General features: G+C 42.4%; 1 protein-coding gene across 3 annotated transcripts in view; it reads right to left on the reverse strand.

Annotated features, from left to right (window-relative positions):
• The window catches only part of WDR19 (WD repeat domain 19), a 410,737-nt gene that overhangs the window by 90,435 nt on the left and 300,679 nt on the right, over positions 1–19,623 (reverse strand). For all 3 annotated transcript variants that reach the window (XM_029589326.1, XM_029589343.1, XM_029589335.1), the window contains exons 28-29: positions 14,810–14,878; positions 353–430 (exon numbers count right to left, since the gene is read on the reverse strand). In XM_029589326.1, the coding sequence (XP_029445186.1) occupies positions 353–430; positions 14,810–14,878 (147 nt within the window). The remainder of the gene's footprint in view (positions 1–352; positions 431–14,809; positions 14,879–19,623) is intronic.

The raw sequence follows: 19,623 nt of genomic DNA on the forward strand, positions 1-19,623 counted from the left end.
CAATAACTGGAAATCCTGTGGTCTACTGGCTATCCTCAACCAAGGGAAGGAGTACAAGACTTTCACCTCAGAAACTGCCTGCTGTTCTAATCCTTATATGACATACAGACTACTTTGTGAGTTTTTCTCTGTCTCCATCTACTAGAAAGGGGAAGTAACCTACTGGTCTGGTAGAGACACTAAGGAATAATAGATTTCTCACACTAACCTAGAGAAACAGCAAATGTCCAGACATGCATAGATAACATTTTTTTTTACAAAACTAAACTAGCTCTGAAAAATGAACCAAATTTAAACAAAAAACTTAAGGCGACAGAATCTAATAAATAGTACAATAACAGGAGTACAGTACCTTGGGCATACCATCACTTGCACCCATAAGATAGTCTATTAATTGATTGGTTAATACATCATCTTTCGCCTGTCCAACCTGTTTAGCAGAAGAAACTGAATTTAGCTCAAATAAATGCATCACAGTTGCTTTTAAAGCTTTTTACTGTTTCTCAGAACCTAATGACCTGGCCCCCAAAACAAGAAAAAAAATATCAAAGCTCAGGTTTGGATTACTAAGGCTTATCTGCTGTAATTTGTCACTCACCCTTTAACAACCTAGTTTACAGTAAGCTAATATATAAACAAGCATGTTGCATTTTTCAGTTCTGAAGGAAGATTTTGATCACAAAACCAAACTTGGAGCAGGAGAAAATACTGCACATTTATGCACAGCAGAAATAAGGGATGTTCTGATTTAGGGTTGTTAAATATATAGAGATCCATATTCAAAATCCATTCAGAAAGATAATGTAATAGTTATATATCTAAATGGCTTACCCACCTATTCGACTAAATTCTAGCCGGGTAATTTGATACCCGGCTAGAACTTAGCTGGACAAGAAGGGAGCATTCCTTGGATGAGCAAGGGGTGTTCTGAGGAAGAGTGGAGTTAGCCGCTTAATTTATGCGCTCTCTCTGTTTGTACTGTAGGGCTGACCTAAAATTAGCTGGTTAGACATAACCAGTTAACTTTAAGACAGTTGTGTATATTCAGAAGTGCAACTTCGCCACTGAATATACCCTGCTTGTTAGCCGAATATGTTTATCCAGCTAACTAGCCGAGCCCCCCCAGCGGCTGAAAATGCATCCCATAGTTAACACCAGAGTCCCCAGTTTCCTGCAGCAGATTTTTCAAGATTCTGTGGCAAGAGTTAGCAAATTCTGTGGCAATTCTGTGGCAAATTTGCATAATTTTGCATAAAGTTTCACACCTCTGACTATGGAAAAAGTCTATTTTTCAAACTGAAAATCATTCATATTATTTGTTTTTCAACCATATTTAAACTATATACTAAAAAAATGCATCAAGTAAAAAAATTAACAATTTATCAAGTTAAGACAAGTTACAAACTTTAAAATGTGAAATGTCACTTTTGTTTTGAATTAAAATAATACAACTATCCTTTTTATATTTTCCCGAGAAAGTCCTTGTCTTTCCGAGTATATGAGTAGAAAACATCCTGAGTATCAGCAGTCTGTTATGCTGTTAATTACACAGAAAGTATATGGGCACATATTGGACACCTCATAAAAGACACAACAAAGATTTGAATTAGCACAAGTTGAATCTTGTCAGAATTGTCAGTTATCAAGGTTTTTATGAACTGAAATTAATGCCCTTTCTAACAGCTGTGAGATATCAGTAGACTTCCCAAACATATACAGGGCTTGTAAATGGTGGTGAGAATCCAGGAATTATATAAAAAATCATTTTTAGTTTTAAGATTCAAGTGATCTTTGAGGGATCAAACATTGACTGTTTTCTCTATCCACTTCAACTTCTCCCTCTACCCTCTTATTTACTTCAGGATAGCAGGAAGTAGGGTTGGGGGAACAACCAAAGGGGCCGATGCAAAAAAAAGTGCGGAAAGCGGGTGCTGAAAAGCCAGCGCCCGCTTTCTTAATATGTGCAAGGAGGGCGCCATGCTATATTACAATTAGGGGGTCATGTTAGCAAGGAGGTGCTAGGGTCTCCTACAGTACCTGAATGTAATACTTACAGTACCTGAATGTAATCCACTTTGAAGCGCTGAAAAAAGTGCAAAAAGTGGAATATAAATCTAAATAAATAAAATAAAAATAAATTTATTTTTTTGCATTTGGAATGAATGAGTAATAGCCTCATTCACATGCATTTGCATGAGATGAGCGCTATCCCATTCACTCCACGTCGGATGCGCATTAAATAGGCGATAATCCCCTTATTGCATTAGGGGGTGGAATAGCGCCTATTTAACCTGCGTCCGACTGCGGGTTATACAGTGCGCTCGGCTGAGCATACTGTATTGCATCGGCCCCAAAGAAGGTTCCCTGCAGGCTGTTTGCAAGGGAAGAGGCTGGAGCAGAAAGAAAGCTGAGACTGAAGGCAGACAAACACCCTGCAGCTTTGCTCAAAGTATTGAACTAATAGGTGTTAAAGCTTTCAAGAATGTTGATTCTGTGGCAGATTGTAAAATATAAGGCAAAAAGCTAACTATGCAGTTTCTCTCTCACAATCTTGGGAAGCTAGGGGCCCTGGTTAACACACACATCTGACTTAGTACTTTTATAAGATCTTTATTTAAAAGATAAGCACATTACCTTATTTTTTGGTTTGTTTTTGAAGCCCTCATTCATCTGTTCCGATCCTAAATTGTATTTTGAGGGGACAATTTTCAAAACTGCAGATGCAAAGTTTACTGGTACTTTTACCTGATTTTACATCAGTTGTCAAAGGGAAGCCAGTCACATGAATGGGTAACATTACTGGCAGTGTTTATGTGGAATGTGCTCAGAGCTCAGAAAGACCCAGAAGTACTTCTAAGTATGTGTGCTTATTCCCATCTAGCCACCACCACAAGTCCTGATAGTCATTTAGCAAGCTAAGCTTCAACTCTCCAGGGAGGAAGGAGGGATTGTGTGGCTAATTTGTCCAACTGTTCATAAAGAACACCTGTTAAAGGTGAGCAAATTTGTTTTCTTCATGGACAAGCAGGACTAACTAATCCAGCCACACAAGTGTGGATTCCCTATCTGAAGGTTGTAGTTTATTGTTCAGAAATCCACTCACCTGTAAAGGGTGGAAGGAAAGCTGAAACTCTCAACTAATTAAATTTCTTAGAACTGCTTGGCAAAATGTGTTATCTTTCTCTAAACAGTAATGCTTGGTAAAAAAAAAAGTGTGACTTGAGGATCATGTGACTGCTTTACAGATGTCTTCAATTTATGCAATATATGTGAGCTTTTGAGGTATCTAAAGGAGAGACACAATGAAGGAGCCAGGAAGATAGTTTGTTTCTTAATTAGTTGGCCCTAGCTATTCAAATTGTAGGAAACTTAACTAGGAAGATACTCTGTAAAATGTGGATATTTTTTTATATTCCGCTTTTCACACTTTTTCAGCACTTCAAAGCGGATTACATTCAGGTATTTTAGTATTTCCCTATCCCCAGAGGGTTTACAATCTAAGTTCCAGAAATAATTAGATATTTCTAAATAGAACACCAGCATCCTTCTGCAGTCCAGGGCATATAGTGTTTGCTCCACTTTGTTGGAATGATGTTTTGGAGGAAAAAAATGAAATTGAAAAACTATTTTAGGAAGAAATTTTGGATGAGTTCTTAGTACTATGTTGAAAATTTGTGTGAACAATTAATACAATACTAAAGCTTGTAGTTCACTTACTCATCAAAAACTTTAAATAGACTGAATCTAATGGTTCAAATGGGGGAAACATTAACCAGCATTCACATGGATTCTCTTTCTGTGAAGTATACCAAGTGGAGAATCTTTTCTATTTAAAATCATATGATAATCTAGGTGTTCTTGCTGTCAAAAATTACTGTTTTGATCTCTGAAGAGGAAGGCATACCTTGGACTATTTAGCTTTGAACATAATGTTGAAGGCTTGGATACAGAAAGGTTCAGTTATATTACATTAGGAGAGATGGAAATATTTGCAGATAGATTGGTTGAGTGAGAGCTAGCCTCTGGAGCCACAGAAACTATTCTTGAAAGTGGCCAAAAGGGGGCTATTATAATCATGATTTTCCTCTCCTTTCTTACAGGCCGATACAGAAAGAAACGCGTGAGCACAGGCCAGTGTCCTGTGCGCGCGATACAGTAAAAAAAATATGCTAATTAGGGCCCGCGGTAAAAGGGCGTCCCTAGCGCCTCCTTTTTGACAGAAGCGGCAGCTGTCAGCGAGTTTGACAGCTGACGCTAATTTTGCCAGCGTCGGTTCTCAAACCCGCTGACAGTCACGGGTTCGGAAACCGGACGCCGGCAAAATTGAGAGTCCGGTTTTCAACCCGCAAGCCGCAAGCTGATTTTAAATTTTTAATTATTTTTTACATTTGGGACCTCCGACTTAATATCGGCATGATATTAAGTCGGAGGATGTACAGAAAAGCAGTTTTTACTGCTTTTCTGTACACTTTCTCGGTACTGAGAGAAATTAACGCCTACCTTTGGGTAGACGCTAATTTCTGAAAGTAAAATGTGCGGCTTGTTGCACATTTTACTTTCTGAATCGCGCGGGAATAACTAATAGGGCCGTCAACATGCTGGAGCACATTGTACTGAACTGTATCGGCCTGTTAATTTGATTGTCTTGGGAATCAGCAATATTGGCCCATGAAATTGAGAAGGCATCTGAAGCCAGCATGGGTGGGGATGGTCTTTTGGAATAGAAAAGAAGTAGCATTTGATTGAATGGAGCTGCAAAGAGGTCAATCTTTCGCATCCCCTAAAGCTGAAACAGGAACCTAACAGTACTGGAGTGGAAAGACCATTTGCGAATCTGCTAAAAAGTTGCTCTTGCCTGGAAGATGAATGACATTCAGAAATATTTGTCTGGGAATTGCCCAATCCCAGATCTTGTAAACTTCCTGACACAGCTTTGAGGAACCTGTTTCCATCTTACTTGTTTATACAGTACATTGGTATTACCATTGTCTGTCTGGATTTGGTATATAGTTCCCCCTCAACCACATCTCAAATACTAAAAGGGCCTTGTAAATGGCCCTCAGCTAAGTTTATTATTATTAAAATCATTTTTAACCCACACCATCAAAAATCTCTCTCTAGAAGGTTTATATGAAGAGATTGCTAAGAATTCCCTAAGACAAATTCCCTAAGAACAAATTATATTGAAAAGGGCTCCCCATCCTTGATTGGTAGCATCTGTTAATACTTGTTGGCTTAGGGGTGGATGAAAATGCCGGCCAGAGAGTAGACTGAATGGTTGAACCCATCAACTCAAGGCATTGTAGAGCTTGGACAGAGGCATATTATGGAAAAGTGATTGGAGATATCAATTCCAACATCATTTGAAGTGCCACTGTGCTTCCCTTATGTGAATGGAGTTACATGAATTGTGGCTGCCATATGGCCCAGCATTGTCATGCAAAATCTGGCTGACATATATGTACGGTTTGTCAAGAAGTGTGCCCTGCAGGTGAGATTGCCAAATCTGGAGAGGTAGAAACAGCTTTCCTTTCTGTATGTCAAGTTTGTTCCAATAAATTCCAGATGATGAGTTGGCGACAGATGAGATTTCTCATAGTTCAGTATGAACCTGAGGTAGAGCAGAGTATGAATCGGGTAAGAAGCTGTCCTGCTAACCTCTTCAGATGCTCTGCTCGATATTAACCAAGTATGTAAATATGGAAATACTATATTGTTTCACCTGAGATGTGCAGTTACAACTGATAGGTATTTGGGGAAGACTCTCAGTACTGCCACCAGAACCAATGGGTAATCTCAATATTGGTAATGTTCTCCTGCTACACAAAATCATAGATATTGCCTGTGGTTGGGATAAATAAAAAATGCATGTAAGCATCTGTGAGGTCCAAAGAGTTCAGCCATCTGTGACCTTGTCTAGATGTGGAAGAATGGTGCCTAGGAATTCATCTTGAATTTTTCTCTCTTGAGGTATCTGATGAAGTCTCTCAAATCTAGGATGGGATTAAGACCCTCTGACTTTTTCAGAATTTGGTAATAACTTGAATAGAAACTTTCCCCCTTCTCCATTGTTAGGATTGTTTCTATTGCATAGGCCAACAACAGGATATTTATTTCTTGTGTTAAAATGTAATGTTTGTTATGGCCGTCGGTCGCAGATGGCTGCGACCGCGTATACTTACTTCCTGCACTGCTCTCCTGCCCTCCCCGGGGCTGCTCGCAGCTTGGGCCAGCTTTCACTGCCACGTTCCCTGGGACTCCTCATGGCGGTCTGGATGCCGCCACCACCTTCCTTGACTTCGGGCCTTCCTAGGCACACGTGCGTGCCACTGGGCCCTCCTTTGAAGCCTCATCGGTGGGAACCTCGGGGGCGTCACCGGTTGATGACATCATCAGACCAGCATATTTAAACTCCACCTTCGCCCTCAGCTAGCGACTTGACAACAAGTTCCGTACGTCTTCTACTACTGCCTACATGTTCCTGAGACTCGTTTGGACTTGGACCCTGTCTGGTACCCGCTCCTCAGGGGCCAGTGCACGCATTGGGGACTTGCTCTCCTTGCCTACCCCGCTCCTCGGGCTGGCTCTGCGTCTCCTGGGTTCTAACCTGCAAGGCCTCCCATTCCTCGGGACTACCTCTGGGACATCTCAGCTATCCATCTACAGGGGGCTTCCCCGCTCTTCAGAGTTGTGCCCGCAACCTGAATAAGACTGTCCGCACCTCCTGCTCCTTGGGACCGTACTTACACCTTACAGTGACTGCCAGGGCTTCCCCGCTCCTCGGGGTAGCGCCCTCCAGCTTCTCTGGGACTTGCATGCTTCCCCACTCCTCGGGGTCGCGCCTACATACTACATCAAGACTGCCAACATTTCCCCACTCTTGGGGGCAGTGCTACGTCATCACCAGAGGCTCAGCTCGGACTTCCCTGTCCTGTGGGTTGGCCTAGGCATTACATCACCATCACGTTGACAGGGGGAAAGCTTGAAAATTTAAGTGATAACCCTTGTGAATCATTTTGAGAACCCATTTGTTTGTGGTGATAAGATACAACTGAGGGTGTAAAAACTGAAGTCACCCCCACCACTGGAAAATCTTTGTGGTAACTGGAGGAACATAAATGCTGGTTGTCAATAAATAGGAGCCGATTTGAGCAGACTACTATGTTACACTCAGCTGCACCCTATCTCTTGGCTGTTGCCTATCTGCTATTGGGGTTGCAATTGCTCCTTTCAATATCCAGGCTGTGAGTGCAAGAGCCTGAAGGCTGGGGTGAAGAACAGATCCCTCAAACTGAGTCAGGAGGTTTGGATATATTGGAAGTTTACTGGTAGAGCTAGTGCCAACTTGTGTGGCCATGGGAACCCGATGTGTTGGGGCCAATAGGTAGCTACTAGGATCATGATTCCAGCATCCCTCCTTAGCTTGCATATAATCTTGGAAATTAGAGTTATGGGAGGAAACATGTATGTCAATTCCTTGTTCCATAGAGTTGAAAATGTGTCCATTGTTAGAGCATCCTGCAATGGCCTTTTGGAACAATTAAACAGTGCGCCAATTTTTGGGTGCAATTGTCTTCGGGGGAAAGAAATTTTCTGTTTCTTTTATAGTCTGGCAGGAAGGTAAATGTTCACTCTTTGGCCTAGAAGGAGAAATTTATATTTACTTGATCATTTCCTTTCCTAGCCAGACCAGTCCACACACAATGGTTATGCCCCCAACCAGCAAATGGAGACAGAAATTAACAGATTTGCTGATGTCACTTTGCATAGGCTCCCATGTTGACATCAGCCTGCCAGTATACTGTAACAAGCTAAAAATTTTACACTAACAACTCTACATGTCTTGGCTCGGCGCTGAAGAAAATTGACAGCAGGTGTCTTGTAAAGGGGCTAAGCCTGGCCCATGGTCCAGCCACTGTTTGGTGGTATTGAAGTATGTATATGTAAGTGTTAATCAGTTCCTGTGCTACTTGAGGATAAAACCTTCTTCCTGTCCGACCTAAGTATTTTTTCTTTCCCCCCACCAACACCATAAAACTTCTAAAGAAGAACAAGAACAGAACACAGTGGGGTAGATTTTATAATTTTGCGCGAGCTGGATTTTATAAGATACGCACGTAGCCATGCGTATCTTATAAAATCCGGGGTTGGCGCGCGCAAGGGGGTGCACATTTGTGCAAACTGCGCGCGCCGAGCCCGGTGCGCGCTGCCTGTTCCCTCCGAGGCCGCTCCGATTTCGGAGCGGCCTCAGAGGGAACTTTCTTTCTACCCCCCCGCACCTTCCCCTCCCTTCCCCTACCTAACCCACCCCCCCCCGGCCCTATCTAAACCCCTCCCCCTACCTTTTGTTGGCAGATTTACGCCTGCTGAAAGGAGGCGTAAATCTGCGCGCGCCATCACCCAACCCGGGGGCTGGTCCAGAGGCCTCGACCACGCCCCCGGGCCGGCGCCACACCCCCGGTCCCGCCCCGAACCGCCCCCCCTCCCCGCCCCTTTTACGAAGCCCGGGACTTACGCGCGTCCCGGGGCTGTGCACGCGCCGGCGGCCTATGCAAAATAGGCGCGCCGGCGCGCGCAGGGCATTTAAAATCCAGCCCAATATGAACAAATTAGGATAAACCATACAGGGTAACATCTTAATACCGTTATCTATTAAAGGCTCGATGACAAAATTATTTTCCTTACTGAAAAAGTATAGAACCTTATATATTTGGCAGAAAAGAGAGGGTCCTGGACTGGCCTGGCTGGACTCAAGGAAAAGAAATCATCAGGTAAGTATAAATTTCTCTTTCCTTATCTTCCATCCAGAGCAATTTAGACATATATGCTGTACCCAAGCTATTCCTCGAATGGGTGGGAAACTACCAAACCCATTCTCAGGATCTCAGAACCAAAGGATGCATCCTCTCTAGCCCAAATGTCAAGATGATAATGCTTTGCAAAAGAATGTAACGAAGTCTAGGTTGCTGCTTTACAAATTTCTAACAGCAAAACCAATCGAAGTTCAGCCCATGAAGCTGCCTGTGCTCTCATGGAATGAGCTCTCACCCCTTTTGGAAGTGGCAGGGCACTCTTCACGTAAGCTGCAGTTATGACTTGCTTGATTCAACACGCTATTGAAGCTTTATAAGCCTCCAATCCCTTCTTTGGCCCCACAAACAGGACAAAAAGATGATTACATCTCCTGAGATTATTCATGACCTTCAAATAGTGCAACAGATGGAGCAGAGGATATACCACCCCACACAAATCCCTACAGAAGAAATACACACCACTTGACTAAGGTGGTAAGCCGATATCACCTTTGGGACAAATGATGGCATGGTAGAAATCTTCACTGTCTCCACCAAAAAGACCAAGAAAATTTCTGTTATGACTTGTAGTTGTGTGGGCCCTGGGCCGAAGTGAGAGATGGTACCGCCCACAGGGAAGAGCCCTGTGAGCCTCACCATCGGGAGTCATGGTGTCTCAGTGGACATTAGACACAGCTGTGGAATAGAGTCTTTATTATAAAAGTAGAAAAGGCACAGCTCGCGGAGCGGGGGGGTTACAGGAGGAGATAAGGTTTGAGAAGGGGTACACCCAGAGGGAATGCCTTAGACGTGAATATCCGGTAATGATCCGCAGAGCGGGGTACACCGAAGAAGTCTCTCCAAAGTGATGATGCGGGTAGTGGCCTGCAGTGCAGGGTACACCAAGGGATTCCTCATTCAGAGATGATGTTGTAGTGGCCCGGGTATGGGTACACCAGCGAGGGACCTGTAGCGATGACGTGGCAATGACCTGCAGTGCAGGGTTCACCGAGGCGATTCCTCACAAGAGCTGGCATGGTATTGGTCCAAGGCCCAGGGTACACCAGAGAGGGTTCTGTAGTGATAACATGGCAATGGCCTGCAGTGCATGGTACACTGAGGTGGCTCCTCACTAGTGCTGGCACGGTATTGGCCCGAGGTATGGGGTACACCGAAGAGGATCTCTGTTTGATATAATTTGCTGTTCCAAATTACTATTGGTTTGAGTCAATATTTCAACGTTATCTTCCAATTCTTTCAAATTTGAACTCATAGGCTGTAGTAACTGCATTAAGGAAGTCTTCATCTCAACAATTGATTCCCATATAGTCTCTAACGAAAAGACAGTGGGTCTTACCACAGTCAATGAAACAGCCTGAGGGGAAACTTCCAAACGAGTGCCCGTCTCTCCCAGTGTAATGCTTCTTCCTTCACCAGGCTGCCCCAATGGAACTGGGCTCTCTGCTAGCATTGCACTTCCCGTGGTTCCTGCCAGGCTCCCTGCCGCGGCACTTTGGTCCGGCAGCGTTCCTGCTGCCCTGTAAGTGCTCCTCTCTACAGCAGGATTTCTTGGTGGAGTTCCCTCTGCGGGGCTAAGAGGAGATAGAGAGCCAAGGAGAGAGGGGAGCTCCTCTTCCCCTCCTCCTCTCTCCAGCGGCTGGCCTCTCACTTCTCGTTCTCCGCGCAGGACATGAGCATCCATGGGTCCGGTAAGAGGCATCGTCAGGGGGAACGCAGGATATGGTTCCCCCCTCGGTTTGTACTTCCTTCCCCATCAAGGCAATCTCTTTCACAGGAGACAATTTTCAAATCAACCATGGAGCAGACACCGAGCAATGCTACCGTGTGGCCATCTTAGATCCACCCCCAGCACAACTAGAATAACACTACCATAGGATTGATTCCCTTAATGGTGGTCTTGTGTGTTTCACACCCTTCAATAAACGCAAAACATTTGGACGAGTGGATAAAGGTCTACCCTGTACTAAATTGTATTTGTATTTTATTAAAATTTATTAATCACCTATGCCTAGGCCCTAATCAATGTACCCAATAGCATACATAAAACAGAATTACATAAAATATCAGATAATAAAAATAACAGAATATAAGAGTGAAACAAATGATAATGCCTGATTTCAAATTGTAGTAGGCAAAGTTCATATTTTCACTAGCAGAAGCAATATTAACAATATATATCTGTGCCAAAATGAACTTCCTGCTATTAGGGTTCAAGCATAAACCTGACCATGCAATTGCTGCCACTTGTACCTTCAAAGAGTTTAGCGCTAAATACTTATTCAAAATGTTAGGAAAGAAGCCCCCTTAGCAACAGTCTGCATAGCCTCACATCACCCTTCAAATATTGACCAAACTATGATATATGCCAAGGATGTAGAACCTTTTTGAGAATGCAACAAAGTCTCCACCATCTCTAGAATACCTTTTCCTACTCAAACGAGACCGCTCAAGGACCAGGCTGTAAAAAAGAATCCAACTGGATCCTCATGCTTCCACAGAGTTGAATTCTGAAGTAAAAGAAGGGGACTCCCATCTACAGTCGTATAAGATCTGTATACCAAGGCCTCCTGAGCCAATCAGGAGCTACCAGAACTGCAGGTCCTCAATGTCTGGAGATCTTCTGCGAACTCTGCCATTAGCAGCCACAGGGGGAAACACAAAGAAATTGCTGCTATGATCAAGACTGAATCAAAGCATCCAGCCCAGATGTTCCCTTTTTTTCTTCTCTTGCTGAAGAACTTTTTCACCTTTGCATTCTTGTAAGTTGCCATAAGTCCAGTGCTAGCTTCGCCCACTGTACCAAATGTGTGGTAGGCCTTCTCTGACAGTTCCCACTCTCCGGGGTCCAGAACGTGTAGCTGAGAGTCCGTCTAAACATGCTCTACCTTTGTTGTGAGATGCTGATATCATTCTTTGATGTTTCTCTGCCCACTTCAAAAGTGGTATGATCTCTACAGACACTTATGTCTTACTGCTATGGCATTGTCCAACAACATTCTGACTGCTTGATCTTGTAGAAATGGTGCAAACTGAAGTAACACTAATCAAATTGCTTTGGCCTCCAATTGGTTGGTTGGCCAATTACCTTCCTTTGCTGTTAAGGTTCCTTGAGACACTCAACTTTGACAATGTGCTTCCCAACCTAAAAAGATGGCATTTGTTGTCACCACCACTGAAGCAGAGGGTTCCAGATCTACTCACATTTCCAAGTTGTCATTCACTAGCCACGAATTCAAACTTGCCCTTGTCTGAACTAGAACCAAAAACTTGATCTCATAGCTCTGAGATTAAGAATCCCACCTGAAAAGCAGAGATCTCTGTAAAGGCCTCTTGGGAGCCCTTGTCCATAGAACTAGATCTAAGGCCACAGCCATGGACCCTAATACCTAAAGGTAGGTCCAAACAGTGGGCTTCCTAGAGACCTTCAAGGCCTGCACTTGTGCTTACAACTTCTGAATCCTCTGAACTGTCAACAGTACTCTGTCCTCCTTTCTGTCAAAAAACACTCCTAGATGTACCAGAGACTGTGGCTATAACTTGCTCTTTGCAAAGTTTATCCCCCCTTCCTAGCTCTTCTAGTAAGCAAACCACTTTGCTGGCAGCTACCTTGTTCTCTTATGGTGATTTTGCCCTAATCAGTCAATCATCCAGATAAGGGTGAATCACAATATCCTCTCAATGCATGAAGGATGCTACCATAACCATGACCTTGGAAAAGGTTTGGATGCAGTGTCCATCATATAAACCTCAACTGTTGGGACCTCTGGGAAGAACCTCCCCTTTAAGGCCGAAAATGCTGGTAGTCTCGAGAGCGGCCACCCGCTCGAAAAGACTGAGCCGTGGGTTTCTTGTCCTCTGGCAAATGAGGGACCAGAGTCTCTCCCCATTTATTTGCCATTTTTTTAAATTCACTGCTACACAAAAGCAAGCTCTTGAAGGGCAGCTTGGTAAGACTGGACTTTGAGATAGTATCTGATGACTAGTTGCGCAGCCACAGCTGCTGCCTGGCAGCTACGCGAACCAAGTCACAACCCACATCAGTTAAGAAGGCGGCCTCCCATTCTATCATAGGTCCAAGATTGGACACAGCACTAGTAGAATCGTGACAAAGACGCAAAGTGCAACAAGAAGCTATTTGTAAGTTCATTGTGGCTGCCTCAAAGGCTTGCTTTAGGATAGCCTCAATTCTTCTATCCTGAGCATCTTTCAATGTCGCACCTCCCTCTACGAGGATAGTGGTATGTTTCGTGGCGGAATACACAAAGGCATCCACCTTAGGGATACGCAACTGCTCTCTGGCCTGCGGATCCAAGGGATATAAACCCGCCAGGATACGTCCTCCTTTAAAGGACACCTCTGATGCATTAAATTCCAGATCAAAACTCCTGGATTGCATCCAGGAAGGGAAAAAAACAAGAAGCCTTGCATAGGGTGACCAAAATGGGATCCTTTTTCTGTATCCCCAAGGAGTCAGATCCAGCCACTCCGAGGGTATTCAAGGTCTGAGAGATCAAGCTCTGCAACTCATCTCTATGAAAGAAATTGAGAAGAGTTCTAAAAGGCTCCAAATCTGGGGAATCTTCCCTTCCTCACCGGGAAAGCTGCCACCATCATCATCAGTATCATCCTGATCCATCTGCATTTGAGCCTTGTCAGACTGCACTGTGCCACAGTGCTTGACTGTGGAGACAGGTGGAGGAGCAGTCTGTGTACACGGACCTATATTAGAAGTCAGTGTTGACTCAGAAGACTGCTCCTGTAGAAATGTCTGCATTCCCTGGAAGCATTTATACATTTGTATCAATATTATTTGTTGTTTTCTCAATGGGACATGTATGTATTTATTTATTTATTAGCTTTTATATATCGACATTCGTGGGTTCATCATGCCGGTTTACAATATAACTGAAGGAGGAAAATACAAAAAAACCAGGGTGGGGGGAGGGGAGCAGATAGGAAGAGAGAAGGGGCGAGAGAAGAGAGGGCAAAATAGGAAGAGGAGAAAAGGAACAGAACCTGATGGAAAACAACAGAACATAATATGTAACATTGCAAATTATACACTCCAAAAAGTATTATATACAATAATATACATTATCTTTAACTAGTACATACAGAAGACACTATATATGACATTACAAATTATACGTTCAGAAAGGCAGCTATATATAGACTAGCAGGGTTGCTATAGGGAAAGGTAGGGTTAAAGGACAGGGAAGGGGGTATATAAAGGAGTATAATATATATTAATATAATATATAATATAATATAATATATATATAATATATATATTATTTTTATTTTCTCCAAGTTCTATTTATCCTGTTCATTGTAAGACATTATTCTAAATACTGTCAATCTATTGTTGTAATGTAAACCGAAGTGATTAGTAACTTTGTTACCAGGTATATAAAACTGTTAAATAAATAAATAAATAAAAGGGTTGCTAAAGGGAAGGTAGGGTTTAAGGACAGGGGAAGGGGGTGTATAAGGGGTATAAAAGGGGGTGCAGAGATATGGGAGACAAATCAGAGTACAATTAAAGGAATAAAGGAGAAGGCTATATGTATTGATGGTAAATTACTGTTTTTTCATAAGGAGGGCTATTGCGCCTGGTAGGAGAGAGTGTTTATGTTGCTGTTACTGAGATGACACCAGAAATATCTTTTTTGTAAGGTAAATTGAACGGGGAATGTCCTAATTCTGTTCTGCACCCATTGTTGGGGGGGTCAGGGCGGTTCCTGTAGATACAGAGTATGTGTTTACATTTAGCCCAGTGACAATCATGCAGTGTGTCACGCATGTGAGAACCATCTGTCAGGTGTGTCCCACTGTACTACACAAATATCACCCATACTTAATTTACAACTCAAGACTCTCCATTTGATATTCTAGAAATGTACTCTTAAAAGATGTTTGTTCTTGAACAGCAGACTGAAAACATTTTGATTACAAAGTTTATATCTGTGAGATTTATTATTACTTATATTTCTTACTGTTTCGATTGCCATTTCTATTGCTAAGTTATCTTCTGTGCTTGGACATCTTAGGAAGTGTTTTAGTGCCTAAAATGAAAAAAAGACATAAAAACTGACTGTAAAATTCTAGTTATAAGATCAAAAGAAATGTTAATTAGTTTAACTGCTATAACATGAGACAATAAAATAGCAGAGATTCATTTTGATGTTTTCAACAAATCCTGGAATGTATTTTTTCTTATCTGTAATTTAAAAAAAAAAAAAAAAAAAGCTTCTAATGATTTAATCCTTATCATTTACCCTGAGAAAATAAGGCAAAATTAAGAACACCTATTACAGGTAAGCAAATACAACAGTGCATCAAATCAAACAGAAGGGTCATGTAACTGCCTCATGTTGGCACAGAGGACTTGCCGGCATACACATGGTTTTCCGAGTGTTGCTGGACCCACAACTCCTCAGTATAACATTCAGCTAAGCTGCTAAATCAAAAGGATAGTAAAGAACAACTCTACAAAAGAATGCAGGTTGGGTGTGTGGCTCTCATCAGAAAACACTTTTACAGATAATGAATTTCACTTTTTCTGATAACCAGCTGGTACAATGAAGTCACAAAGCTGGAACTTCTTAGCTAAAAGTTATTTCCCACTAAAAAGGGGGAAACACATGAACAATCATTATTAGGTGAAAACATGTTTTGTATGTTACCGATTTTTTTTGTCTATTAAACCATTTTTAATATTACAAAATATAATAAATAACACTGAATAAGGAAGACAACCCAAAACACAATAGAAATGGGCTCAGGAAGAAGGGGTGGGCTCTACTCCACAAACAGGCCTTAGAGGATAGACAGTCCAAATCTAGAATCATGGATCTCTGTTTATTCATTTCTACCAATGCAGGATGTGCATACATGAGGCCTGTCTCACAATGAAGGGAAAGCAAAGTTGCTTATCTGTAAAAGGTGTTCTCCATAGACAATAGGACAAATCAGCCACACAAGGAAGGAAGGCCAAATGAGTGCCAACTTGGTTAAAAGGCAAAGTAAAAGAGGCTATTTTAGCCAAAAAACCTTCCTTCAAAAACTGGAAGGATCCATCTGAAGAAAATAGGAAAAAGCATAATCATTGACAAGTTAAATGTAAAATATTGATGACAGGCTCAGAGAGAATTTGAAAAGAAGCTGGCCTCAGAGACAAAAAGTCTTAATAAAAACTTTTAAAAATACATCTGAAGCAGGAAGCCTGCAAGAGAGTCGATTGGACTTATGAGATTAGGGGCACTTAGGGAAGATAAGATCATCGCGGAAAGACTAAATTAATTCTTTGCTTCGGTGTTTACAAATGAAGATGTTGGGGATATACCCATTCCAGAGATGGTTTTCAAGGGTGATGATTCATATTAACTGAACCAAATCACGGTGAACCTGGAAGATGTAGGAGGCCAGACTGACAAACTGAAAAGTAGCAAATCGCCCAGACCAGATGTTATACACCCCAGGATTCTGAAAGAACTCGAAAATGAAATTTTAGATCTATTATAATTTGTAACCTATCATTAAAATTGTCCATTGTACCTGAAGACTGGAAGGCAGCTCAAATTAATCTAGATATTTAAAAAGGGCCCTTTCAGATAATAGAAGAACTAGGAGGCACTCCATGAAATTAACAAATAGCACATTTAAAGCAAATTGGAGAAAATTCTTTTTCAGTCAACGCAAAATTAAGTTCTGGAATTCATTGGCAGAGGATGTGATTAAGGCAGTTAGCTTAGCTGGGTTTAAAAAAGGTTTGGACAAGTTCCTAGGGAAGTTCATAAATTGATTTTAGTCAAGTTGACTTAAGGAATAGCCACTAATTATTATTACCAGCATTAGTAGCATAGGATCAATTTAATGTTTGGGTACTTGTCAGGTTCCTGTATCCTGGATTGGCCACTGTTGGAAACAGGATGCTGGGCTTGATAGACTTCTGGTCTGACCTAATATGGCAACTTCTTATGTTCTTAAGTGGAGTGATATCATCCAATGGCACAGAGACAGAAAAAGCTGTTTGAGCTTAGAAAGATGGTGTATTCAGTGGTTGCCATGCAACCGCTGCCGCATAGCACCTCAGTATTTATCACAAGATAACATTCAACTCTATAGGAAGGAGGGTGGGACTGAGGCTAATCTGTCCTGCTGTCAAAAGGAAGGCAACTTTGCTTTCTCCGTGGACAAACAGGACATAATCATCGGTATATAAAAGCTAAAAATAAATAAAATAAATAAATAATCAGCCATAGAAGTGGGGGCCTCCCAAGCTGTGGGTTGCATGTATGTTAGAATTGTATATTAGCTGTAGGACATGCAACTCATATTCTGAGAAAGGAGGAGGGAGAGTTAAATGAATTAGTTGTAAATAAACTTTTAAGAATTACTTGGCCAAAATTGCTATCTTGACATCAAACTTTTTCTAGGCAGTAATGAGCAGTGATGGAAGACCAGGTGGCAGTTTGGAAATTTTTTCTATGGAGTCACAGAAGCTGCGGTAGCTCTGACTTGATTTGCTTTTACTTTATTTTGACGTTCCTGACCAGACTTTACATTAACAGTAAGAAATGCAATGAGATAAAGTTTGTTTCATAACTGAAACTCTTGGTTTTAGTGGGTTGAAAGAGATAAATAATAGAGATGATCTCCTGTAAGGCTTTGTTCTTTTCAAATGCAACAATAACATTCTTCTGCAATCCAAAGTGTGAAAAAGGACCGGCGGCGGCCATCTTTAAATACAATGGCGGCCATCTTTAAAGATGGCGCCGGCCAGCCAGTGCTCCTAACATGTGACAGGGGCCGGCCAATGGCACGGATACCCTGTCATATGGTAAGGGCAAAGGGCCATCGGCGCCATCTTTATGAGTGGCAGCCGACGGCCTGAGAACGGGAGATCGCTCCCGGGACCACCACTAGACCACCAGGTAATTTTAAAATGTTTTGGGGGGATCGGGAGGGTGGGGGAAGCTAAGGGGTCGTTTTTAAAAGGTCGGGTGGGGTTTTTTTTTTTTATCGGGCCATCGGCGCCATTTTTGAGTGGCAGCCAAAATGGCGCCGATGGACCGAGAGCGGGAGATCGGTCCCCCCGCCCCCACTGGACCACCAGGTACTCGTAAAAAGCTTTGGGGGGGTTCGGGAGGGTGGGGGAAGGTAAGGGATTCGTTTTATAGGGTCGGGGTGGGTTTAGGGTTTTTTTTGGTGTGCCGGTTTTCCCCGCCCTCCCCCTCCCCCGATTTTTCACGATAAATCGGGGAAATTTCTATTGTATCGCGACTCTTAACGACTTTTGACGATTTAAAATATATCTGACGACTGTTTTAAATCGTCAAAAAACGATTCACATCCCTAGTTGACACTACTTCCTTAATCCAACAAGCCACTGTGCCCCGAGAAGCTGCCTCCCCTTTCTTCATCCCCTGGTGAAGAACAAAAGCCTATCCAAAACTAGTTCATAATCTCCAGATAACACAATAAGTGATGCTGCATGTCCAATGGCTACAATATCCTGTATTCCTGACCATCCATATTCTTATCCAAGGATAGTAACATAACCAACTGATTTAAGTGAAACTCCAATACCATCTTCAGAAGAAAAGCAGGTACCGTCCGAATCTGCACCTTATCTGCAGTGATAATCAAAAAAGTATCTCTGCATGACAAGGCTTACAATTCCAAAATCCACCTTGCAGAACAAACAGTGACCAAAAACACCATCTTCAGCATCAGTAACCGCAAGGAAATATCCCAGAGAGGACGAAAGGTTGGACTCACCAGAAAGGAGAGAACCAGATTCAAATCCCACAAGGGTAATGGGAAACGCAAGGGAGGTCTATGGTGTTTTATTCTCTCTCAAAAACCTAGATACGTCTGGGTGAGAAGAAAATGGTCTCTCCTGCATGCAGCCCCCGATAACAAGCTATAGCAGCCACCTGCACTTTCAATATGTACAAGGCTAATCCCTTACTCAGACCTTCTTGTAAAAATTCCAAGATTAAGGGAACAGGCGCTGAAGCGGTCAAAGAAGCATGATTCTGATACCAATGCTCAAACACTCACCAAAGGTGAATATATGCTAAGGAGGTGGAAAACTTGCATGCACTCAAAAGCATTTACACTACTGCTCCTGAGTAACCTTGCTTTAAGAACCTAGACCTCTCAAAAACCAAACTGTAAGACAAATCTGACTTGAATTATCATGAAAAATTGGTCCCTGCCACAACAACCCCACGAGAAGAGAGAGTTGCCAAGGGTCCTCCATCAGAAGATGTTGCAGATCCACATCTGTGCGGCCAATTCGGTGCCAACAGAAGCACCACACCCGAATGTCGTGCTATCTTCTGTGGAAACACATAGGGGCTGAGCGGACTGTTTAACCAGTGGTTGGATGCGGGTTTTGGATGTGTGTCCACAAATTCTTATTCTATAGTGGGATTACCGCATCTAAAACGCGCATCCAACTCCCACACAAAGCTACTGGTGCTCATCACATGCAAATGTATGTTGATGAGGCTATTAGCTATTCTCCCCCCATTCAAAAAACAAAATGTGCGCCCAATGCACACATTTATATTATCACCTGCCGAGAGCATGCGTTAATTTCTGAGCAGCCCAAGAAGTGTACAGAAATGCAGAAAATACTGCTTTTCTGTACTTCCTCAAACTTAATATCATGGCGATATTAAGTCAGTGGAACGAAAAGGACCAGAATGTTAAAAAAAAAAGGTGTGTCAACGGTCAGGTTAGGAAAAGAGATGCTCAATTAACGAGTATCCATTTTCCTAACGTGTAGCTGTGTACA

The sequence above is a fragment of the Rhinatrema bivittatum genome, chromosome 1, assembly GCF_901001135.1.
Source record: "Rhinatrema bivittatum chromosome 1, aRhiBiv1.1, whole genome shotgun sequence".
NCBI classification, from domain to species: domain Eukaryota; kingdom Metazoa; phylum Chordata; class Amphibia; order Gymnophiona; family Rhinatrematidae; genus Rhinatrema; species Rhinatrema bivittatum.